At 38.5% G+C, this 16904-nt stretch overlaps 1 protein-coding gene across 3 annotated transcripts in view; it reads left to right on the top strand.

The window, feature by feature from the left end:
* The window catches only part of FBXL17 (F-box and leucine rich repeat protein 17), a 503612-nt gene that overhangs the window by 114468 nt on the left and 372240 nt on the right, over window positions 1-16904 (top strand). For all 3 annotated transcript variants that reach the window (XM_087815480.1, XM_016221967.2, XM_087815479.1), the window contains exon 5: window positions 8534-8641. In XM_087815480.1, coding sequence (XP_087671606.1) covers window positions 8534-8641 — 108 coding nt within the window. The remainder of the gene's footprint in view (window positions 1-8533; window positions 8642-16904) is intronic.

Raw genomic sequence — 16904 nt, 5'->3', positions numbered from 1 at the left:
CAACCTATAGCCTCTGCTCTTGGAGGCAGGGACTGTCCCTTATTTTCATGCTGCTCTAGTATTTAACATGGGTGTCGTACATATAATACAGTAGGTACCCAATTACTTGTTGAATTAAAGGGATTTAAGAGACTTTCAACCCTGAGTGAAACAAGCCCTTCAATACACACAACTATATATGTAACTTTTTTATTTTTAAAGATAATGCTGACTAAATGGACTGGGGTAGCCACTGCTGGGGTCACTTCTCTTCTGCTTCCCTAAACCAATATCCCATCCATGTGGTTAACACCTGCTACATGTCAGAGGGGATACTTAGACAACTAAACTCGGTTCCAGCTGACTCCTGCCCAGAATCCATATGGCTCTCCTAGTGTGGGGAATCTCACTGAACTGAAATCCATGGAAGTGTTTGTGCTGTTTGGTTATAAAGCTTAGTTAGAACCTAGCCTAAACAGGTTTCTTTACGCTGGCTTGAGTTTGCATTCAGAAGGTGAGGGCACCCCATAGGCTCACTGACCACTCTGACTGCAAGACATGAAAATAGTAATTAAAGGTTAGTATTCCTCCTGGAAAATTCCCTAGGAAGTAGACTCGCTATGCCCCTTGGTCCTTATTGTTTTGCTCTTTTCTCTTGGAGTTAGAAAGAAGGCATTGAATTGGTCTGAGGTCCTGAGTGACATCAGGTAATAACTGCCCTAATTTCCTCACATTAATTTTTCAGTTCACTCCAGAATCAAAGTGCTGCTGTTGCTTTCTTTGAAAATCCTATCCTATCCTTCATGAAGCCATTTATCTCATTCTTAGCTTCTTTGTTCCACTTGGAACCAATAAGATCAACACTTTAAAATTTCTCGGCATAACCAAAGAACATACACGCATAGCCCATGGACGCAGACAGCAGTGTGGGGAAGGCCAGGGGAAGGGAGGCGGGCGCTGGGTGGAGGTGGGCAAAGGTGTGGAAAATGGGGGATGTCTGTAATAGTATCCACAATTTAAAAAAAAGGATTTGTTTTCAAGTCATTAACATGCATCAAGACAGTCCATCCACTCATTCATTTTTATTTTTGAAGCTCTTGCTGTGTGTCAGGCCCTGTTCAGGCTCTGGGGATAGAGTGGTGAGTGAGACAGATGAGGAGACCGTCCCATGGTGAACAAGGAGGAAGATGGTGAGGAGAAATGAGGTGGAAGAGATAGGGAAGAGGCTGATCATGCAGGGCCTTGTGGAGTCTAGGAGTTTGGATTCTATTCTTAGAGTAATTGGTACCACTGCAGGATTTTTAATAGCAGACTGACATGGCCTGATTTGCACTCTTCGAAATATTACTGTGGCTTGGTGGATGGAGAATAGACTTGTGAGGTCAACAGTATCAAAAAGAGGTCCATTGTGCAGGCTAGTGAAGATGTCCATGAGAAGGATGACATCTCTTGGACCATGGTGGTCTATGGTGGTAGCAGGCATGGTAAAGAGATAACCCCATGTATACTCAAGGCCATCGTTAGTACTAATGTTTGGAGGGCCTAGTAAGCCATGGTGTTAGATTTAGTCATAGATTGATTCTGTATGAATCATTAAGATAACTTATTAAGAGTATATACTTCTGGGTCCCGAATTAGTAGGTTTAGGGTGAAGTCTACGGAAAATTTTTTTTTAAGTTTTCTGAGCAAGGTCAAGAAATACTTTTATATTATTTAGTACACTCACGTAGGATAACACAGAACCATTCTCTAATACCGGCACTATAAAAAAATCCAAAGATTGCTCCACCAATTAATATTACTATTTCCTTTCCTCCCCAGATATGTTACTAATAATTCCCAAAAGTTAATCATTCAGCACAGGTTTCAAAACTCTTTCATTGCATTTATCTATTCTGATAAAGATAGATCTCTCCTTCCATGTTCCAAGAAAACTTTGTCTTAAAATAAGAACAAATTGCATCTCTTTATTTAGAATCCTCAACTTTATGTAAAAGTTCCTCCCATCCTTACATTTTCTTCTTTAATTTTAATGCTTTCTAGATAAAAGTGCTTTCTTAGATTATCATTTTCTACCCCGGTGATTTTGTAATTCACTTCTATTAATCAGCTTCATCAACACCTGGGAACTAGGTGACCACAACCCTCTCCTGTGCTTCCGTCCTTTGGGAGGGTGCTCAGTGTACACGACTCGCACAGCACTGGCACCACAGCCTCTGTCTGCAGCAGGTGAAAAAAGTAGTCCAGGGTAGCACTTCTTTTAGAAAAGTCTTTTAAAAAGTATACCCATTTTGCCTTGATCCCCTCCACTCTTCCTCTCTAGGGCTTGGATTTTCATTTGCATTTAAGTGAAACTAGAGCCATGAAATGAATTACAGTCTGATTTGTACAAGGTAAAGAGCTTGGGTTTCAAAACCTGAAAGACCAACATTCAAAGTCTCCCATTGCCATCTGCTAGTGTTTTGATTTGGGGGAAGTCAATTTCTAATAGGCTTATTCTAGTCACCTGCTAAATGGGGATAACAGTGCCTCTCAAGGCTATTATGAGGACCCCACGTAGTGAGAAGAGAGGAGTTAGCATGACACCCAGCAGGGCCTTAGTAAATATAGCCATTTTATTACCTAGCTCTTTTTATTATCTATTCCCTCTTCAGCAATTTGGCTACTAGTACCCCAAAACTAGTATGAACTGTGAGCTGTGTCCCGAGACTAAATCTTTAGATTCGGCAATTCCACAATTCCAAATCACATTCATAAACAGTGACTCTGCAGGCAAAATTAGTAACTGCTGCTCGCCTTTTGCTCTTCCTTTCTTCTAGCCAAGAATATTTTAGTCGTATAGGGTCATTTCCACTACAGTGGCTATTACATTTGCTCCCCTTTTTAGAATTTGCTAGGCCTATAATTTCTACTCCTGGAGAGATTTTTCACTCTCATCCCTGCGTTTGATCTCACAAGAAACTGCCCCCAGAAGGCTCCTGACTGAGTGTAGCTGTCCAGGGAGCTAGCTTCCTCTTCCCCTTTGCTCCTCGCATTTCTGCTTTTCATTTGCTTCTGGTTTAGCAACTAGAAGAGGCCCCCTTCAGATCCACAAACTGAAACTCTGCTAGACTCTGTGTGTGTTTATACTCTTCCAGCTTTTCATGGTTCCCTAGACTGTGAAGGCACAGCAGACGTTCCTCACCACCAGCACCCCTCCTCATCGCCACACTAAATGTACCTGCACCCTTTGCGTGCACACATGGCGTTTTCAATGCCAGCGTAAGGAGGTGGTCCTTTCTGTACCTCTTTCTTGTTGAGAGAAGCGCTGTTGAATCTGAGGTTCTTCCTTCTCTCTCTGTCTATCACAGTCTGGACTAAAAGATCCAGATCTGCTCTGCAAGTTGATCTCATTCCCCACTCATTTTCTGATGCTTCTTTTCAAATCCTGAACCACATTTCTGTTTGCATACTAATTTTTGTCTACTGCCTGGTTTTCCCATAGTCTCTGAGTGAGTGTGAACCTTCACGTCTAGCTATTCCAGGTTGGAGCTTTAAAATTTCTTCATAGTATATAGTATTTTCAGCAAATGGTGCTGGGACAATTGGACATTTGTATATCAAAAGAAAAAAGAAAAGAAAAAAAGAGAACCTTTCACACTATTTACAAAAATGAACTCCAAGAGCACCGTAGACCTAAGTGTTTAGAGTAAAGACCATCTCATTAAGAAAATGAAAAGAGAGGGCATAGAATGGAAGAAAATATTTGTGAAACAAATATTTGATAAAAGGCTTGTATCCAAAGTATATAAAGAACTCTTACAACTTAAGACAAACAACCCAACTTAAAAAATTAAACTTACATTTATCACATGACTCGGCTATTCCATTTCTAGATACTTACCCAAGAGAAATGATAATATATGTCCTTACAAAGATTTGTACATGAATGATCACAGCAGCATTATTTATCAAAGCCCCAAGCTGGAAGCAGTTCCAGTGTTCATCAACTGGTGAACAGATAAAATGTCGTGTGACCATCCAGTGGGATTCTAGTTGGCAATATAATGAACCAACTATTATACATGTAAGGGCAAGGATGAACCTCAGAAACATTATGCTACAGTTCTGTTTATATGAGATTTCTAGAAAGGGCAAAAGTATGAGATAGAAAGCAGATCAGTGGTTGCCTGGGGTGGGAGCTGTGACTAACCGAGTGTGGGCACAAAGGATAAAGGACGTTTGGGGGGCGGTGCAACGGAGTGTTCTGACCCTGCATTGTGCGGCCATTGCACAGCTGTGTGAGTTTACTAAAACTCAGTGAACTGTGTCCTTAAAATGGGTGATGGGTGACTTTTATGGCATGTAAAGTTATACCCAGTGAAGCTGCTTTAAAAAATTCTCTGTAGTGCCTTGGTTATGACAGAGCTCTCCAGTTTCTGCTTCTCTTCACCCCAAGAAGACGATGTCTCTGTCCTTTCAGTGGTCTCTCAAGCTTTAAGGTGCATAGGAATCACATGGGGATCTAGTTAAAATGCAGATTAGAATTTAGTAGGTATGTGGTGGGGTCAGAGATTTTGCAGTTTAAGAAGCCTCAAGTTGACACCATTGCTGCTGGTCTGAGGACCACACTTTGCATGAAGGCCTTAGAGCTTGTTTATAACCCAGGCTATGTGTTAGAATCTCCTGGGGGAGCTCTTAAAATAAAATTGATGCAGACCTTCACCCAGAAGTTAAATCAGAAAGCTCTTGAGGTGAATCTGATGGGTAGTCAGGCTGAGAATCTCAGCAAAATGGGATTCTTTTTAACCATAATGATTTAATAGCTAACTTCCACTTATGTCTCCCTTACTCACATCTCATAGATTAGCCCATAACCTAGCCCCCAAATTATGATCAGGATCTCTTGGAGTTACTAGGAGAGTAAATTAGCATGCTTTCATTACATATTTTACTGATAAAAAAATGTAACATTTTACATGCATTATTTATTCCCTACCCTGTGACTTAGGTACTTTGATTCCCTCCGTATTATAGAAAGAACGAAGTATAGAGAGGAGAAATGACTTGCTCATAATCACACAGCTAGGAAGTGGGGTGCCTGGGATTTGAAAAGAGGCAATCAGATTCCAGGGTCCCAGAGAAGCTGACACCCAGCAGTACCTGCCTCCTGTAATCTTTGTTTCTGTCAGACCTTCAGCCTCCAATTCCTAGCTGACCTTGTTACTGGAGAAATTGGGGGATCCTCTTCCCCACTGGGTGCTGGGGGTGGGGTCCTTACAATATCTCAAGAAAAAGAATTTTCTGAGACTCACGCGGGAGGATGAGTGATTTTTATTTGCATGGAATTACATCTCTGTGTTTCTGAAGTCCCATTTCCCTTAGTTAGAAGAAGTGCAGCCGGGGATTCAGTAGGGCCTGAAGCAGACCCAGTGTCCAGAGTTTCCTGTGCATGTTGGAACCGGCCCAGTTCAGCATCACGCTAGCAGCATCCATTAGTCCCTTGTGTGTGTGGGCCCACGTGGCTGTGGGCCATGTGGGCGAATACAGAAGAGCACGCACCAAGCAACAAGAGTCCCAAGAGCATAGGAGGAACCAAGAGAGCAAACTCTTTGCTTAGGGCATCGGATACCCCAAATTTAGCGCCTTTGCAGTGGCCATGCCCATTCTGGCCAGTGACCTGTTCCCAGATGTGACTGACAGATAAGTACCTTCCTAACATCACCCCAGCTTTACTGGGCATGCATCTGTTCTCCCTGTCCAGTCTCTTCCCCCAGAGATCTTGGGGGAATAGATCGGTGGCTCCCTGGGGAGTGTAAAGCTTTAGCTTCCTGGTAAAGCTGCCTAAATGACATGCCTATAATATTTGGCCTTCTCTTTGCTCCTTTCCTCTTATTAATAACTAGGTTAATTACAACAGTATCAATTTTATATCCTTGGAAATGGAGCTGGACTCCACCCAAATCTTCAAGGCCCTTTATTAGTCTCCAAAAAACACACCACACCTATTGTAAGAGTGTTTCTGTACTCCAAGGACTTAGTGTGGTTTTGTTGGTTTATGGGACTGTCGAAGCTGGAGGCTCCTCTGAGCTCTCTTACTCTGATTGCTTCAGCTGAAAGAGAAAGAGCCACCAAGCAATTTTTTAATACCCCTTTTTTCTTCTGTCTTAAAGTGCTAATACCTTGGACCTGAGCTTTCTTGTGTCCTTAATCCTTGGCTGAGTTCCTGAAAGATAGATATATGAAAGGCTTGATGTTAGAGTGAGATTGGACAGGGTATTTAACCAACAATTTGTTATTTAAGCTCTGTTACTCCCCCCACCCACATTTTAAAATAGAGATTGGTTTTCATTGAAGCTTCAGGCAATTTTAGTGCCTTAAATATTCTTTGTTAACATAATATTTTAGAAAGCTGAGTGTCGGAAAGGCCCATTTTTAATTTATCAGCGGCACCCTTAGTCTTAATATGCTGAGGCATACTTTACTTTTGAGGGCAAAATTAATCTTTTATCAGATGTACCATGGATGCTGTTGGTTTCGTTACTTTAGGAAAATGTGCTTGTGTTGTTTTAGAATTAATGCTACCCACATACCATTATTTTCCAATATCTATTCAGAATAGATAAGATAGAAAGTAAGAGTCACCAGTGTTAAAGCTAATGCAAAAGAAGTGTAAGTTGCTGCAGTTTGAAAAACTAACAAAAGCTTTCAACTTGATTTTATCTTGACTATGAGGAAAGTGAATCTGAAATTAAGCCTGTGATAGAGAATATTTGGACATGATTACATAAACTACAACTTTGTGGAACAGTGAAGAAAATGTTAGCAGAATTATAAGAAGATCATTTTATACATGGAAAGTTTTTGGAGGTGCGGGGAGACAAAAAAAAGTTTAATCTTGCCCTTAGCTTAAATAAAAGTGGGCCATGTACAAATGCCAAAGCTGTCAGTGTGATTTCCTCACAGACTGAGGCCTCGAGCTTGCACACGTCTAAGAGTCATGCAGGGGCTTGTTGAAAGTACAGATTCTCGGGCCCCACCTCTTTCACTCGATGAGTTTTTAATAAAATCCTCAGGGGATTCTAACTGGTATTGCATTGGTCAGGGTTCTTCAGAGAAATAGAATGGGTATGAGTTGTGTGTGTATGTGTGTAAAGAGATTAGTGTAAGGAATTGACTCATGGGATTGTGGACGCTAAGAAGGCCCCAAATCTGCAGTTAGTAATCTGGGGACACATGAAAGCTGGCAGTATGGTCCTTGTCTGAGTCCAAAGACATAAGAACCAGAACTGATGGTGTAAGTTCCAGTACAAGTTTGCGCCTGAAGGTAGGAAGGTAGGAGATCCATGTCCCAGGTCAAATACACACACACACACACACACACACACACACACACACACACACACACACACACACACACACACACCCGCACACCGCACACGCGCGCACACACACACACACACATGCGCGCGCACACACACACACACACACACGGAGAGAGAGGGAGAAATTCTTTCTCATTCTGCCTTTTGCTCCATACAGTGGGTTGGATTAGACCCTCCCCCCCTTTACTCTGCCTTTTCAAATGTTAATCTCACCCCGAACACCCTACAGACGCACCCAGAATAACATTTACCCCAATATCTGGGCACCTCCTGGCATAGTGAGGCTGACACATAAAATGAACCATTGTACCATCCAAATCTGAAGAATCTGAAGCAGTGAGGGGCAAAACTAGATTTCTTGGAAGAAACACTTGAAGAGAGAAGCCTGATAAAGAAACCATTGTTGCAATTTAGGACCCAATTACATAATTTTAATTATAAAAAATGCCCAGACTAGGCAAAGCCATAGAGACAGAAAGATGCCAGGCAGTTGGGGCAGGGGGTGGAATAGGGGAGTGTGACTGCCAGTGGGCAAGGGGGTTCTTTTTGAGGTGATGGACATGTCATGAAATTTGATATTGGTGATGGTTGCACAGCCTTGTGAATATACTAAAAACCACTGAACTCTACCCTTTGACAAGGTGAATTTTATAGTATGTGAATTATATGTCAATAAAAAAGTATATATTGAGTTGAAGAAGTGGAGGTAGATAGTGTTGACATCTTCGAGATGTATTTTTAAAATGTTATTGGTTTTTTGTTTTTGTTTTTTTGAGAGAGAGGAAGGAAGAGGGAGAGGTAGAAACATCCATGATGAGAATCATTGATCAGCTGCCTCCTGTATGCCCTGTCCTGGGGATCGAGCCTGTAACCTGGGCATGAGCCCTGATGGGGAATCGAACCTGGGACCTCTTGGTACATGCGTCGATGCTCAAGCCACACCAGCCAGACTTCAAAATGTTTTCTCTGAAGAAGTGGAAAAACATGGGATGTTGGAAGAGATGTGGGGTGAAGGGAGGATTTCAAAAAACCCACAAGACATATTGCAGCATGTTTGTACACTGACTCAAATGATCTAATGGGTAGGGAAATATTAATGATGTGAGTTGGGCAGAGGGAATTTGAGGAGCCAAATCCTGAAATTCACTGGGATGCCACCTTGAATGACTTTCCTCACGTCTCTTCCGTAGGTGACAGATCAGTCAGTGAAAGCATTTGCTGAGCATTGTCCTGAACTTCAGTATGTTGGCTTCATGGGTTGTTCGGTTACTTCTAAAGGAGTCATCCACCTCACCAAGGTAGGTACCATGGCTATTTTTGCTTTGTGTTTTCACTTAGCCTTCATATCAGGGCCCTAGCAATGTTAAATGTACTTGGATGGAAATAGACCGTTACAAAAGTGTACTAGTGTTTGATAAAGTTAAAACGAGTTTAAGGCAACAATACCAAACCTGCCCTTTCTAAAATGGGCCACTTATTTATTAAAAAGGCAGCTTCCTATTTTGCTTTTTTATTGCTTATAACTATGAGATACATGCCTTAAATAAACTGATATATGTGGCAAGAATTATTTAAATGTTAGCTTAATAATGTATTGCATTTAGAAGGTAATTTGATTGTAGTTTTAACTGCTCACTTATCATTAGGTCCTCAGAACATTTTTGCTTTTCACAGGGGAATATGGCCAGTACATATTTTTAAGCCTAGTATCTAAGGTGAAAGAGAGGTGAATGTATATAGAAAATTAACCTTATAGCTTTCCTGTGCACCAAATATATGAAATCTCCTGTTTTAGCAAGGTGAAAATGCTTGTTCCTTTGCAATCTCTCAGTTATGTGCCATCTCTGCTGCTTTCCAGAGCTCTCAAGTAATTAGGAGTTAATTCTTATTTACATACATGTCATGAGAAAAACTGGTTACTATAAAATTTACCTGTGTATTGCCTGAAACTTGTCACTGCATGGATTTTAACTGTATAATATAGTACTTAGGAGAATGGATGAGTCTTGCCTTTTCCACTAAAAAGCTTAGTAACCTATTCATTCAGCCTTCCTTCAGTTCACTGCTGTTAGAAAACTGTGGTGTTAGTAGCACAAGGCTGAAATAATGCAGGCGAGATCCCAGGTTTGTTTGGGCTTGGCCTCTTCAGGTCTCTTTAAGTTTGCAGTTTACTGGGAAATAGAAAAGAGCAAATGTTTACAAGTTGCCCAGGACTATGGCAATAAGGCACAGTGGATAGAAGCCTGGGCTCTGTTGTCAGGCCGGGCTTGAACCTTGGCTCTGCCACTTATTAGCTAAGCAGGCAAATAATTTTTCAGGGTATTAATAGAAGTAATATATGCAAGGTGCTTGCCTCACTATTGAGATTGCAGTAAGTGCTAAGTAAATGTTAGTTACTAATATTAACATAAATGCTGTGATATCTAAATTGCTGAAAAATCCAAGTATTTGAGAAAAAAATAACAAATCACTGTTCAAGTCTATCTAAAACAGAGGCTGTGATTTTCCTGTGTCTTTAATGACTGGTCAGCTTTAATTGTATTTTGAGGGTCAGAACCTAAAGCCAGTGGAGAGGATAGGTAGCTTATTCTCAATTATTATTCTATCAGAACATCTCAGTATAACCATATATAACCATAATTTTTATTCATTTCTTATAACCATGCCTGAACATCTTGGTAGATGAATGTTTTTGTAGTCACATCTTTGCTGTTAATAGTGTAGAGTAGAAATGCCTTTGGATGAACAGATTGTGTACAACAAATGTAACAATGATCATATGTGGGATTTTACTATCACTAGAAATTATACTCATTAAAGACAACACAGGACTTATTAGGTCATTAAGTCCTTCTCTGAGCATTTTGAGATGGCAAAAAATTATGGTACACTGGTACTAAAAAGACCAGAATTATTCTCTTTGACAAAATAGCAGCTACAGCAAATGTCCGTGCTGGAAGGCTCCATTTGCTGAGAAGGTTCTTAGGGTTATAGGCCAGGATTGGCGGTTTGCCCTGTCGCAGTCAGAATCTGCCTGATTGATATCAAAGCTGGTCCTCAGAGTTTTGAGGGTTGTCTCTGCTGCTCAACAAAGTCTGTGATGAGAAGACTGGTTTGTGGTGTTATATGCTTAGTTTGCTGGATTCAAGTAAAGGCAAGATAGAATTTTAAACATTCGTAGCTTTTGCAGAGCAATTTTAATTGTTTTACCTCTTGAAACCAAGGGTAGAACTCAGATTTAAATAAAATACAAAGCTTTTTAGTAAAACATTTTGTATTCTGACAAACTGTGTACATGCTAAGACATTACACAAAATGTAAATTACATTCACAGAATTTTGTAAATAAATAAATGATCCTAGAAAGTTGTGTTGCTATTATAGTCATCCTGGTGTATAGTTGCTAAATAATTTATTATCACCATGGTATGCAATTTTTACATATAAAATTAGGGGGATGTCAAACACCTACTATTGAGAACTATCAGTCTATATGATTTAGGAAATCTCTGGCTCTCAGTTTGCTCATAGAGGCAAGTGCCGTAAAATCTCTGTGTCTTAGTTCCCTATCTCTCAAGAGATATGCCTGGATTGGATGATTTATCTCTAGAGTTTCTTGCACACAGAATAACCTATGAATTTAAGAATCATTGACCTGGAAAGGACTGTGTGGGGGTTTCACTGAAACTAAGAAATGTGAAGCTTTTAGTAAGTTAGAAAGGAAATTTGTGACAACTTAGATTGTTAAACCATGGGTAAGAAGACTGAAGATTGGGTATAGATGGAAGAATACTGATATTCTGTTACAATGATCCTTTGGACTTAATTTCACTTTGATGTTCTCAGGCTTGGCTGGATTCTAATTTACTTTGCAATATTTATTGATGACACACCCTTAGTCTTCAGATAGATTCCACTAATACCAAACAATATTGGAATAGGGGGCCTTCCTTCTAAGCTGCTATGACTGTGTAAATGAGAGCCCAGAAATAGCTGAGACTGAATGAACACAGGTTTAGAACATAAAGCCAGATTTAGTAGACTGTTTTGGAAACATGGAGATTCATATTGAGGGAGAAATGATGAGAACTTTTGAAGTCTTTAACAGTTGAGGGTGTGAGTGACTTGTATGTGGCAGAATTGAGTCTCCTCCATCACAGGTATGTTCAGTTTTTTGTAATGTACTTATTTATAAATAAAATACCTCTATCTTGCCCTCTTGCTCTCCCTCCTACTTTTTAAAAACAAGTTTAGCAAATGCAAATAAATAGTTAATCCCTAGTACCTAAATACCATTCACCACCAAAGGGACTAGTAGAAACATGTCAAAAAGACACAAAAGCCAACATGTAGTGGCTCCCACTGGCCTAGACTGGGATACTTTCAGCCTCAAAAAGAAAAATGATTACAGTGGATTAAAACAAATGAAATGTATAAAAATCATGAGTTCATAGTGATATATAAAGAACAAAACACTGGATTTCTTCTTCTAGCTAAGATGTGGTAATAATGCCCAGGTTTACTCTCATACTTGAAACAACCCCCCAAACATACAAAATATATGAAACAATGATCTTCAAGACACCGGATATCAAGGACAATGATCCCTGAGACATGGGAAACAGGAGAAGTCCTATGTTTGCCTCTGTCTAATGCATTGAAAGAATTTCCAACTTGCAGCGCAGGGCGGGGTGACCTAGGCAAAACTCAGCAGACTGTCACAGTTGAGACAGAACAGAAAATCCAGGGAGACCAAGGCAGCCAGATTTTAGAGAACAGAGCCCCAGAGTGGAGAGAACCCCATAGAGAACCCCAGGGATCTGTGGCTGACCTCCCTGTGCATCCAATCTTAAGTAACCCATGAGTAAAGAAGCAATCAAAAGAGAAATTAGAAAGTATTTTGAACTGAAGGAGAATGAACACAACACATTGGATTTATGTGATACTGCTCCAATGCTCTTTAGGAAAAATTACAGTAGTCCTGCTGCTGCCCATCTGTGGTTTTGCTTTCTTTGGTTTCAGTTACCTTCGGTCAACCATAGTCTAAAAATATTGGATGGAAAATTCCAGAAATAAACAACTCATACTTTTAAAACTTAAATGTGTTGTTCTGAGTAGTGTGATGAAGTCTTGTGCCATCCTGCTCCACCCCTCCTGGGACGTACATACAACACAATAGGATATTTTGAGAGACAGAGAGACCACATTTATATAACTTTTATTACAGTATATTATTGTAATTTTTCTATTATGTTGTTAATCTCTTGTCTAATTTATAAATTAAACTTTATTTTTTTTTAACAAATTAACTTTATTGTTGAAAATATTACAGGTGTCCCCTTTTTACCCCCATTGATCCCCTCCACCCGACATCCACCCCCCTCCCCCTAACCCCCTCAGTCTGTTCCATGCTTCTATGTCTCTGGATCCATTTTGTTAATCAGTTTATTTTGTTTATTCCACATATAAGTGCGATCATGTGGTACTTGTCTTTTTCTAACTGGCTTATTTCACTTAGCATAATACTTTCTAGTTCCCGCCATGCTGTCCCAAAGGATAAAAGATCCTTCTTTTTTTACAGCTGCATAGTAATCTATGGTGTAAATGTCCCACAGCTTTTTTGTCCACTCATCTACTGATGAGCAATTGGGCTGTTTCCAGATCTTAGCTATTGTAAATTCGCTGCTATGAACATAGGGGTGCATAAGTTTTTTCTGATTGGTGTTTTGTGTTTCTTAAGATATATTCCTAGAAGTGGGATCACGGGGTCAAATGGCAGGTTAATTTTTAATCTTTTGAGGAAACTCCAAACTGCTTTCCATAGTGGCTGCCCCAGTCTGCATTCCCACCAGCAGTGTACTAGGGTTCCCTTTTCTCCACACCCTTGCCAGCACTTGTTCATTGATTTGTTGGTAGACATTCTGACAAGTATGAAGTGGTACCTCATTGTGGTTTTAATTTCTGATGATTAGCGACATTGAGCATTTTTTCATATGTCTTTTAGCCATATGTATGTCCTCTTTGGAGAAGTGTCTATTCAGGTCCTTTGCCCATTTTTTAATTGGATTGTTTGTCTTCCTTTTGTTAAGTTGTATGAGTTCCTTATATATTTTGGATATTAACCCTTTATCTGATGTGTTATTGGCAAATATGTTCTCCCATACACTGGGCTCCCTTTGTGTTTTGTTGATGGTTTCTTTTCCTGTGCAGAAGCTTTTTATTTTGATGTAGTCCCATTTGTTTATTTTCTCCTTCGTTTCTCTTGCCCTAGGAGATGTGTCTATAAACATATTGTTACGAGAGATATCTGAGATTTTGCTGCCTATGTTTTCCTTTAGGATTTTTATGGTTTCATGTCTTACATTTAAGTCTTTTATCCATTTCGAATTTACTTTTGTGTATGGTGTAAGTTGGTGGTCTAGTTTCACTTCTTTGCATGTACCTGTTCAATTTTCCCAGCACCATTTATTGAAGAGACTGTCTTTACTCCATTCTATGTTCTTGCCTCCTTTGTCAAATATTAATTGACCATAATCGTGTCCGTCAATTTCTGGGTTCTCTCTTCTGTTCCACTGATCTATTTGTCTGTTCTTGCGCCAGTACCAGGCTGTTTTGAATACAGTGGCTTTGTAGTATAACTTGATATCTAGTATTGTGATTCCTCCAACTTTGTTCTTCTTTCTCAAGATTGCCGTGGCTATTTGGGGTGTTTTTTGGTTCCATATAAATTTCGAAGTGTTTGTTTTTGATCTGTGAAATACGCTATTGGCATTTTAATAGGGATTGCATTGAATTTATAGATTGCTTTGGGTAGTATGGACATTTTAATGATGTTAATTCTTCCAATCCATGAACATGGTATATTTTCCCATTTGTTTATATCTTCCTCTGTTTCTTTTTTTTCAGTGTCCTGTAGTTTTCTGAGTACAGATCTTTTACATCTTTGGTTAAGTATATTTCTAAACTTTATCATAGGCACTTATGTATGGGAAAAAACAGTATATAGGGATTGATACCATCCACAATTTCGGGCATTCTCTGGGTGTCTTGAAATGTATTCTATTCAGAGAAGAGGGGGTGGGGGCTACTGTAATAGCCTTGAGCACTCATATAAGAAAAATGATAGGTCTCAAATCAATATTAGCTCCTACCTTATGGCACTTGAAAAAGATGAGTCAATTAAACTCAAAGTAAGCAAGAGGAAAGGAAAAATAGCAGAGAAAGTTAATAAAACCAAAAGCTGGTTCTTTATAAAATAAAGTTGATAAATCTCTATTCAGGCTGATTAAGGAAAAGAGAGATATAGAGAACACAAATTGCCAATATTATGACTCAGAGGAGCGACATAACTTACAGATTCTACAGATATTAAAAGTATAACAAGGAATCTTATGGACATCTTTATGCCTATAAATACTACAAATTTGATGAAATGGAATGTTTTTTTGAAAGATACAAACTACCAAACCTCACTCAAGAGAAAATAGATTATCTTAATAGCCCTATCTCTCTGAAATAAATTGCATTTGTAGTTAAAAACCTTCTCTCCAATAATACTCTAGGCCCAGATTGCTCACTGGTGAATTGTACCAAATGTTTGTTATATATTAAAAACTTCATCAGTAAGAGATATATACTTGAGTATTTACTAGTGAAATTACACAATGTTAGGTATTTAGTTTAAAATATTAAAAAGTGGATAAAAAAAGAAAAAGAGAAAAGGAGACAAAAACGACAAAATACAGATACTTGAGCTGGGTTATAGGGCAAGGGGTTCATTATACAATTCTCATTATATTTGTTTATATTTGAAAATTTCCATAAGAAAAAGCCTATAAGGGGTCAAAAAGTTTAAAATGTTACTAATGCAACATGATAAAATCATACTATTCAATATCATAATTTTTAAGAATGCATAGTTGCATGGAGAAGCTCAGGATAATAATTAATGTTAACTTAATATTAATTTAAAAATCAGTTGAACAAATAGGCTTATGGAGTCTGAAATGTCAAGTGGCAAGTTATTTTTACATGTAGTTGGAGTGCAAACCTCAGAAATGCTGTGGGTTCATGAATTTAATGCCACATATCCGTTATGAATCGCTTTATATCAGACAAGTTCAAATGATTACAGTCAGTCAGGAAGATCTTTTAAAATAACTATTAAGGAAGATCACAACAAAGTTTTTGCAAAAAGTTTATTATATGCTATATAAAAATTTTATATTTTTCGTAATTTAGTGATGTATTTTTTTAGATTGTTGAACTATTTTAAAATTGTGACTGTTGATTAATAATATTAATTTGTACTACGTTAAATCTTATTGTTGCTCAGTTATTCAGTTTATCAGCATGGACTGGATTCTTGGGACATGGCAGGTATGGACTTGGTTGAAGATTTTTATGTCTGCTCGTTTTTATTTTTAAAAAGAGTTTTTTTTTGAGGAAGGTGACAGCTAAACAAAATGACCAAGCTTCTGATATTTTCTTAGATCATAATCACATTTAAAGAACTCTTTAAAAAACCATATATTTTAAAAGTGCTTATACTTGAAAATACGAAATGTTTTCTAAAGGAAAACAAAATTGATTTTTTTAAGTTAATTTAACATAAGTAACTGAAAGTATGTTCATTCATGCAGCTAACTCAATTTTCCTCTTCCTTTTCTTATTTATTCAGAGACTGGAAATAAAAGGTGAACGTTTTTGCTTTTTAAATTTCCACATAGCTGATAATTTAGAATTCTAAATTATTCTAAAGGAGAGGCATACTACTGATTTTGCTACTTTAGGGGTGATACCGCTGTTTAGTCAGAGATTACCATTTCATTTGTTTCTGATTAATTATAGTGGTTGAATGATATTTTGATATGTGAAAAATACATATTCTTAAATCCATTCAGCTCATGAAATTCTGTGTAGTGAGTATAACCCAGTGAGTATCATGAAGGGGTCTGTGTTGCATGACCGTGTTTTTGGTTCTTTTTAGCCTTCTAGGAGTTAAAAGTTGAGCCAAAAATAGAGTATTGAGGATATCTGTGCCTGGTCTGGCCCATTAATTTTTTTAAAAAATGTTTGGAACAGCCAACCACTTATTGCTGTCACCAGAGCTAATGATATGACCAGTGAATGTAGGACCTTGGGCAGATCACCTGATCTCCTTGCCTCAGTTTCCTTACCTGTAAAGTGGGGGTACTGACAGCACCTACCTTCCTCTGGGGTTGTAGCGGCAAGTGCTCTGCGCATAACCAAGGAAGCAGTTGAAAAATAGAATTAATTACTGAGAAAAATGTTCATCACAGAGTATGAAAGTTCTTGTGTCTTTAGTCCTAACCCACTTATATTCTTTCATTAAAATAAAAATGTAAAATAATTTTCATGAAAAGAAGTCTTCCTTAAAAACTTCGTGAACCTTGATTCTACCTGAGGGTCAATGCTGAATGTTAAGATTAATAACTGTCTGCTCTTTCTTTTTTTTTTCTTTCCCTGCTGACCTTTAAAGGGTTATTTAATGATTTAAGTTAACACACTGAACAACTGAAATTGTATTTTTTGATAAAAA

The sequence above is a fragment of the Miniopterus natalensis genome, chromosome 3, assembly GCF_054644295.1.
Source record: "Miniopterus natalensis isolate mMinNat1 chromosome 3, mMinNat1.hap1, whole genome shotgun sequence".
Classification (NCBI taxonomy): Eukaryota; Metazoa; Chordata; class Mammalia; order Chiroptera; family Miniopteridae; genus Miniopterus; species Miniopterus natalensis.
The sequence above is the reverse complement of the archived record's forward strand: the minus strand, read 5'-3'. Positions and strand labels throughout refer to the sequence as shown.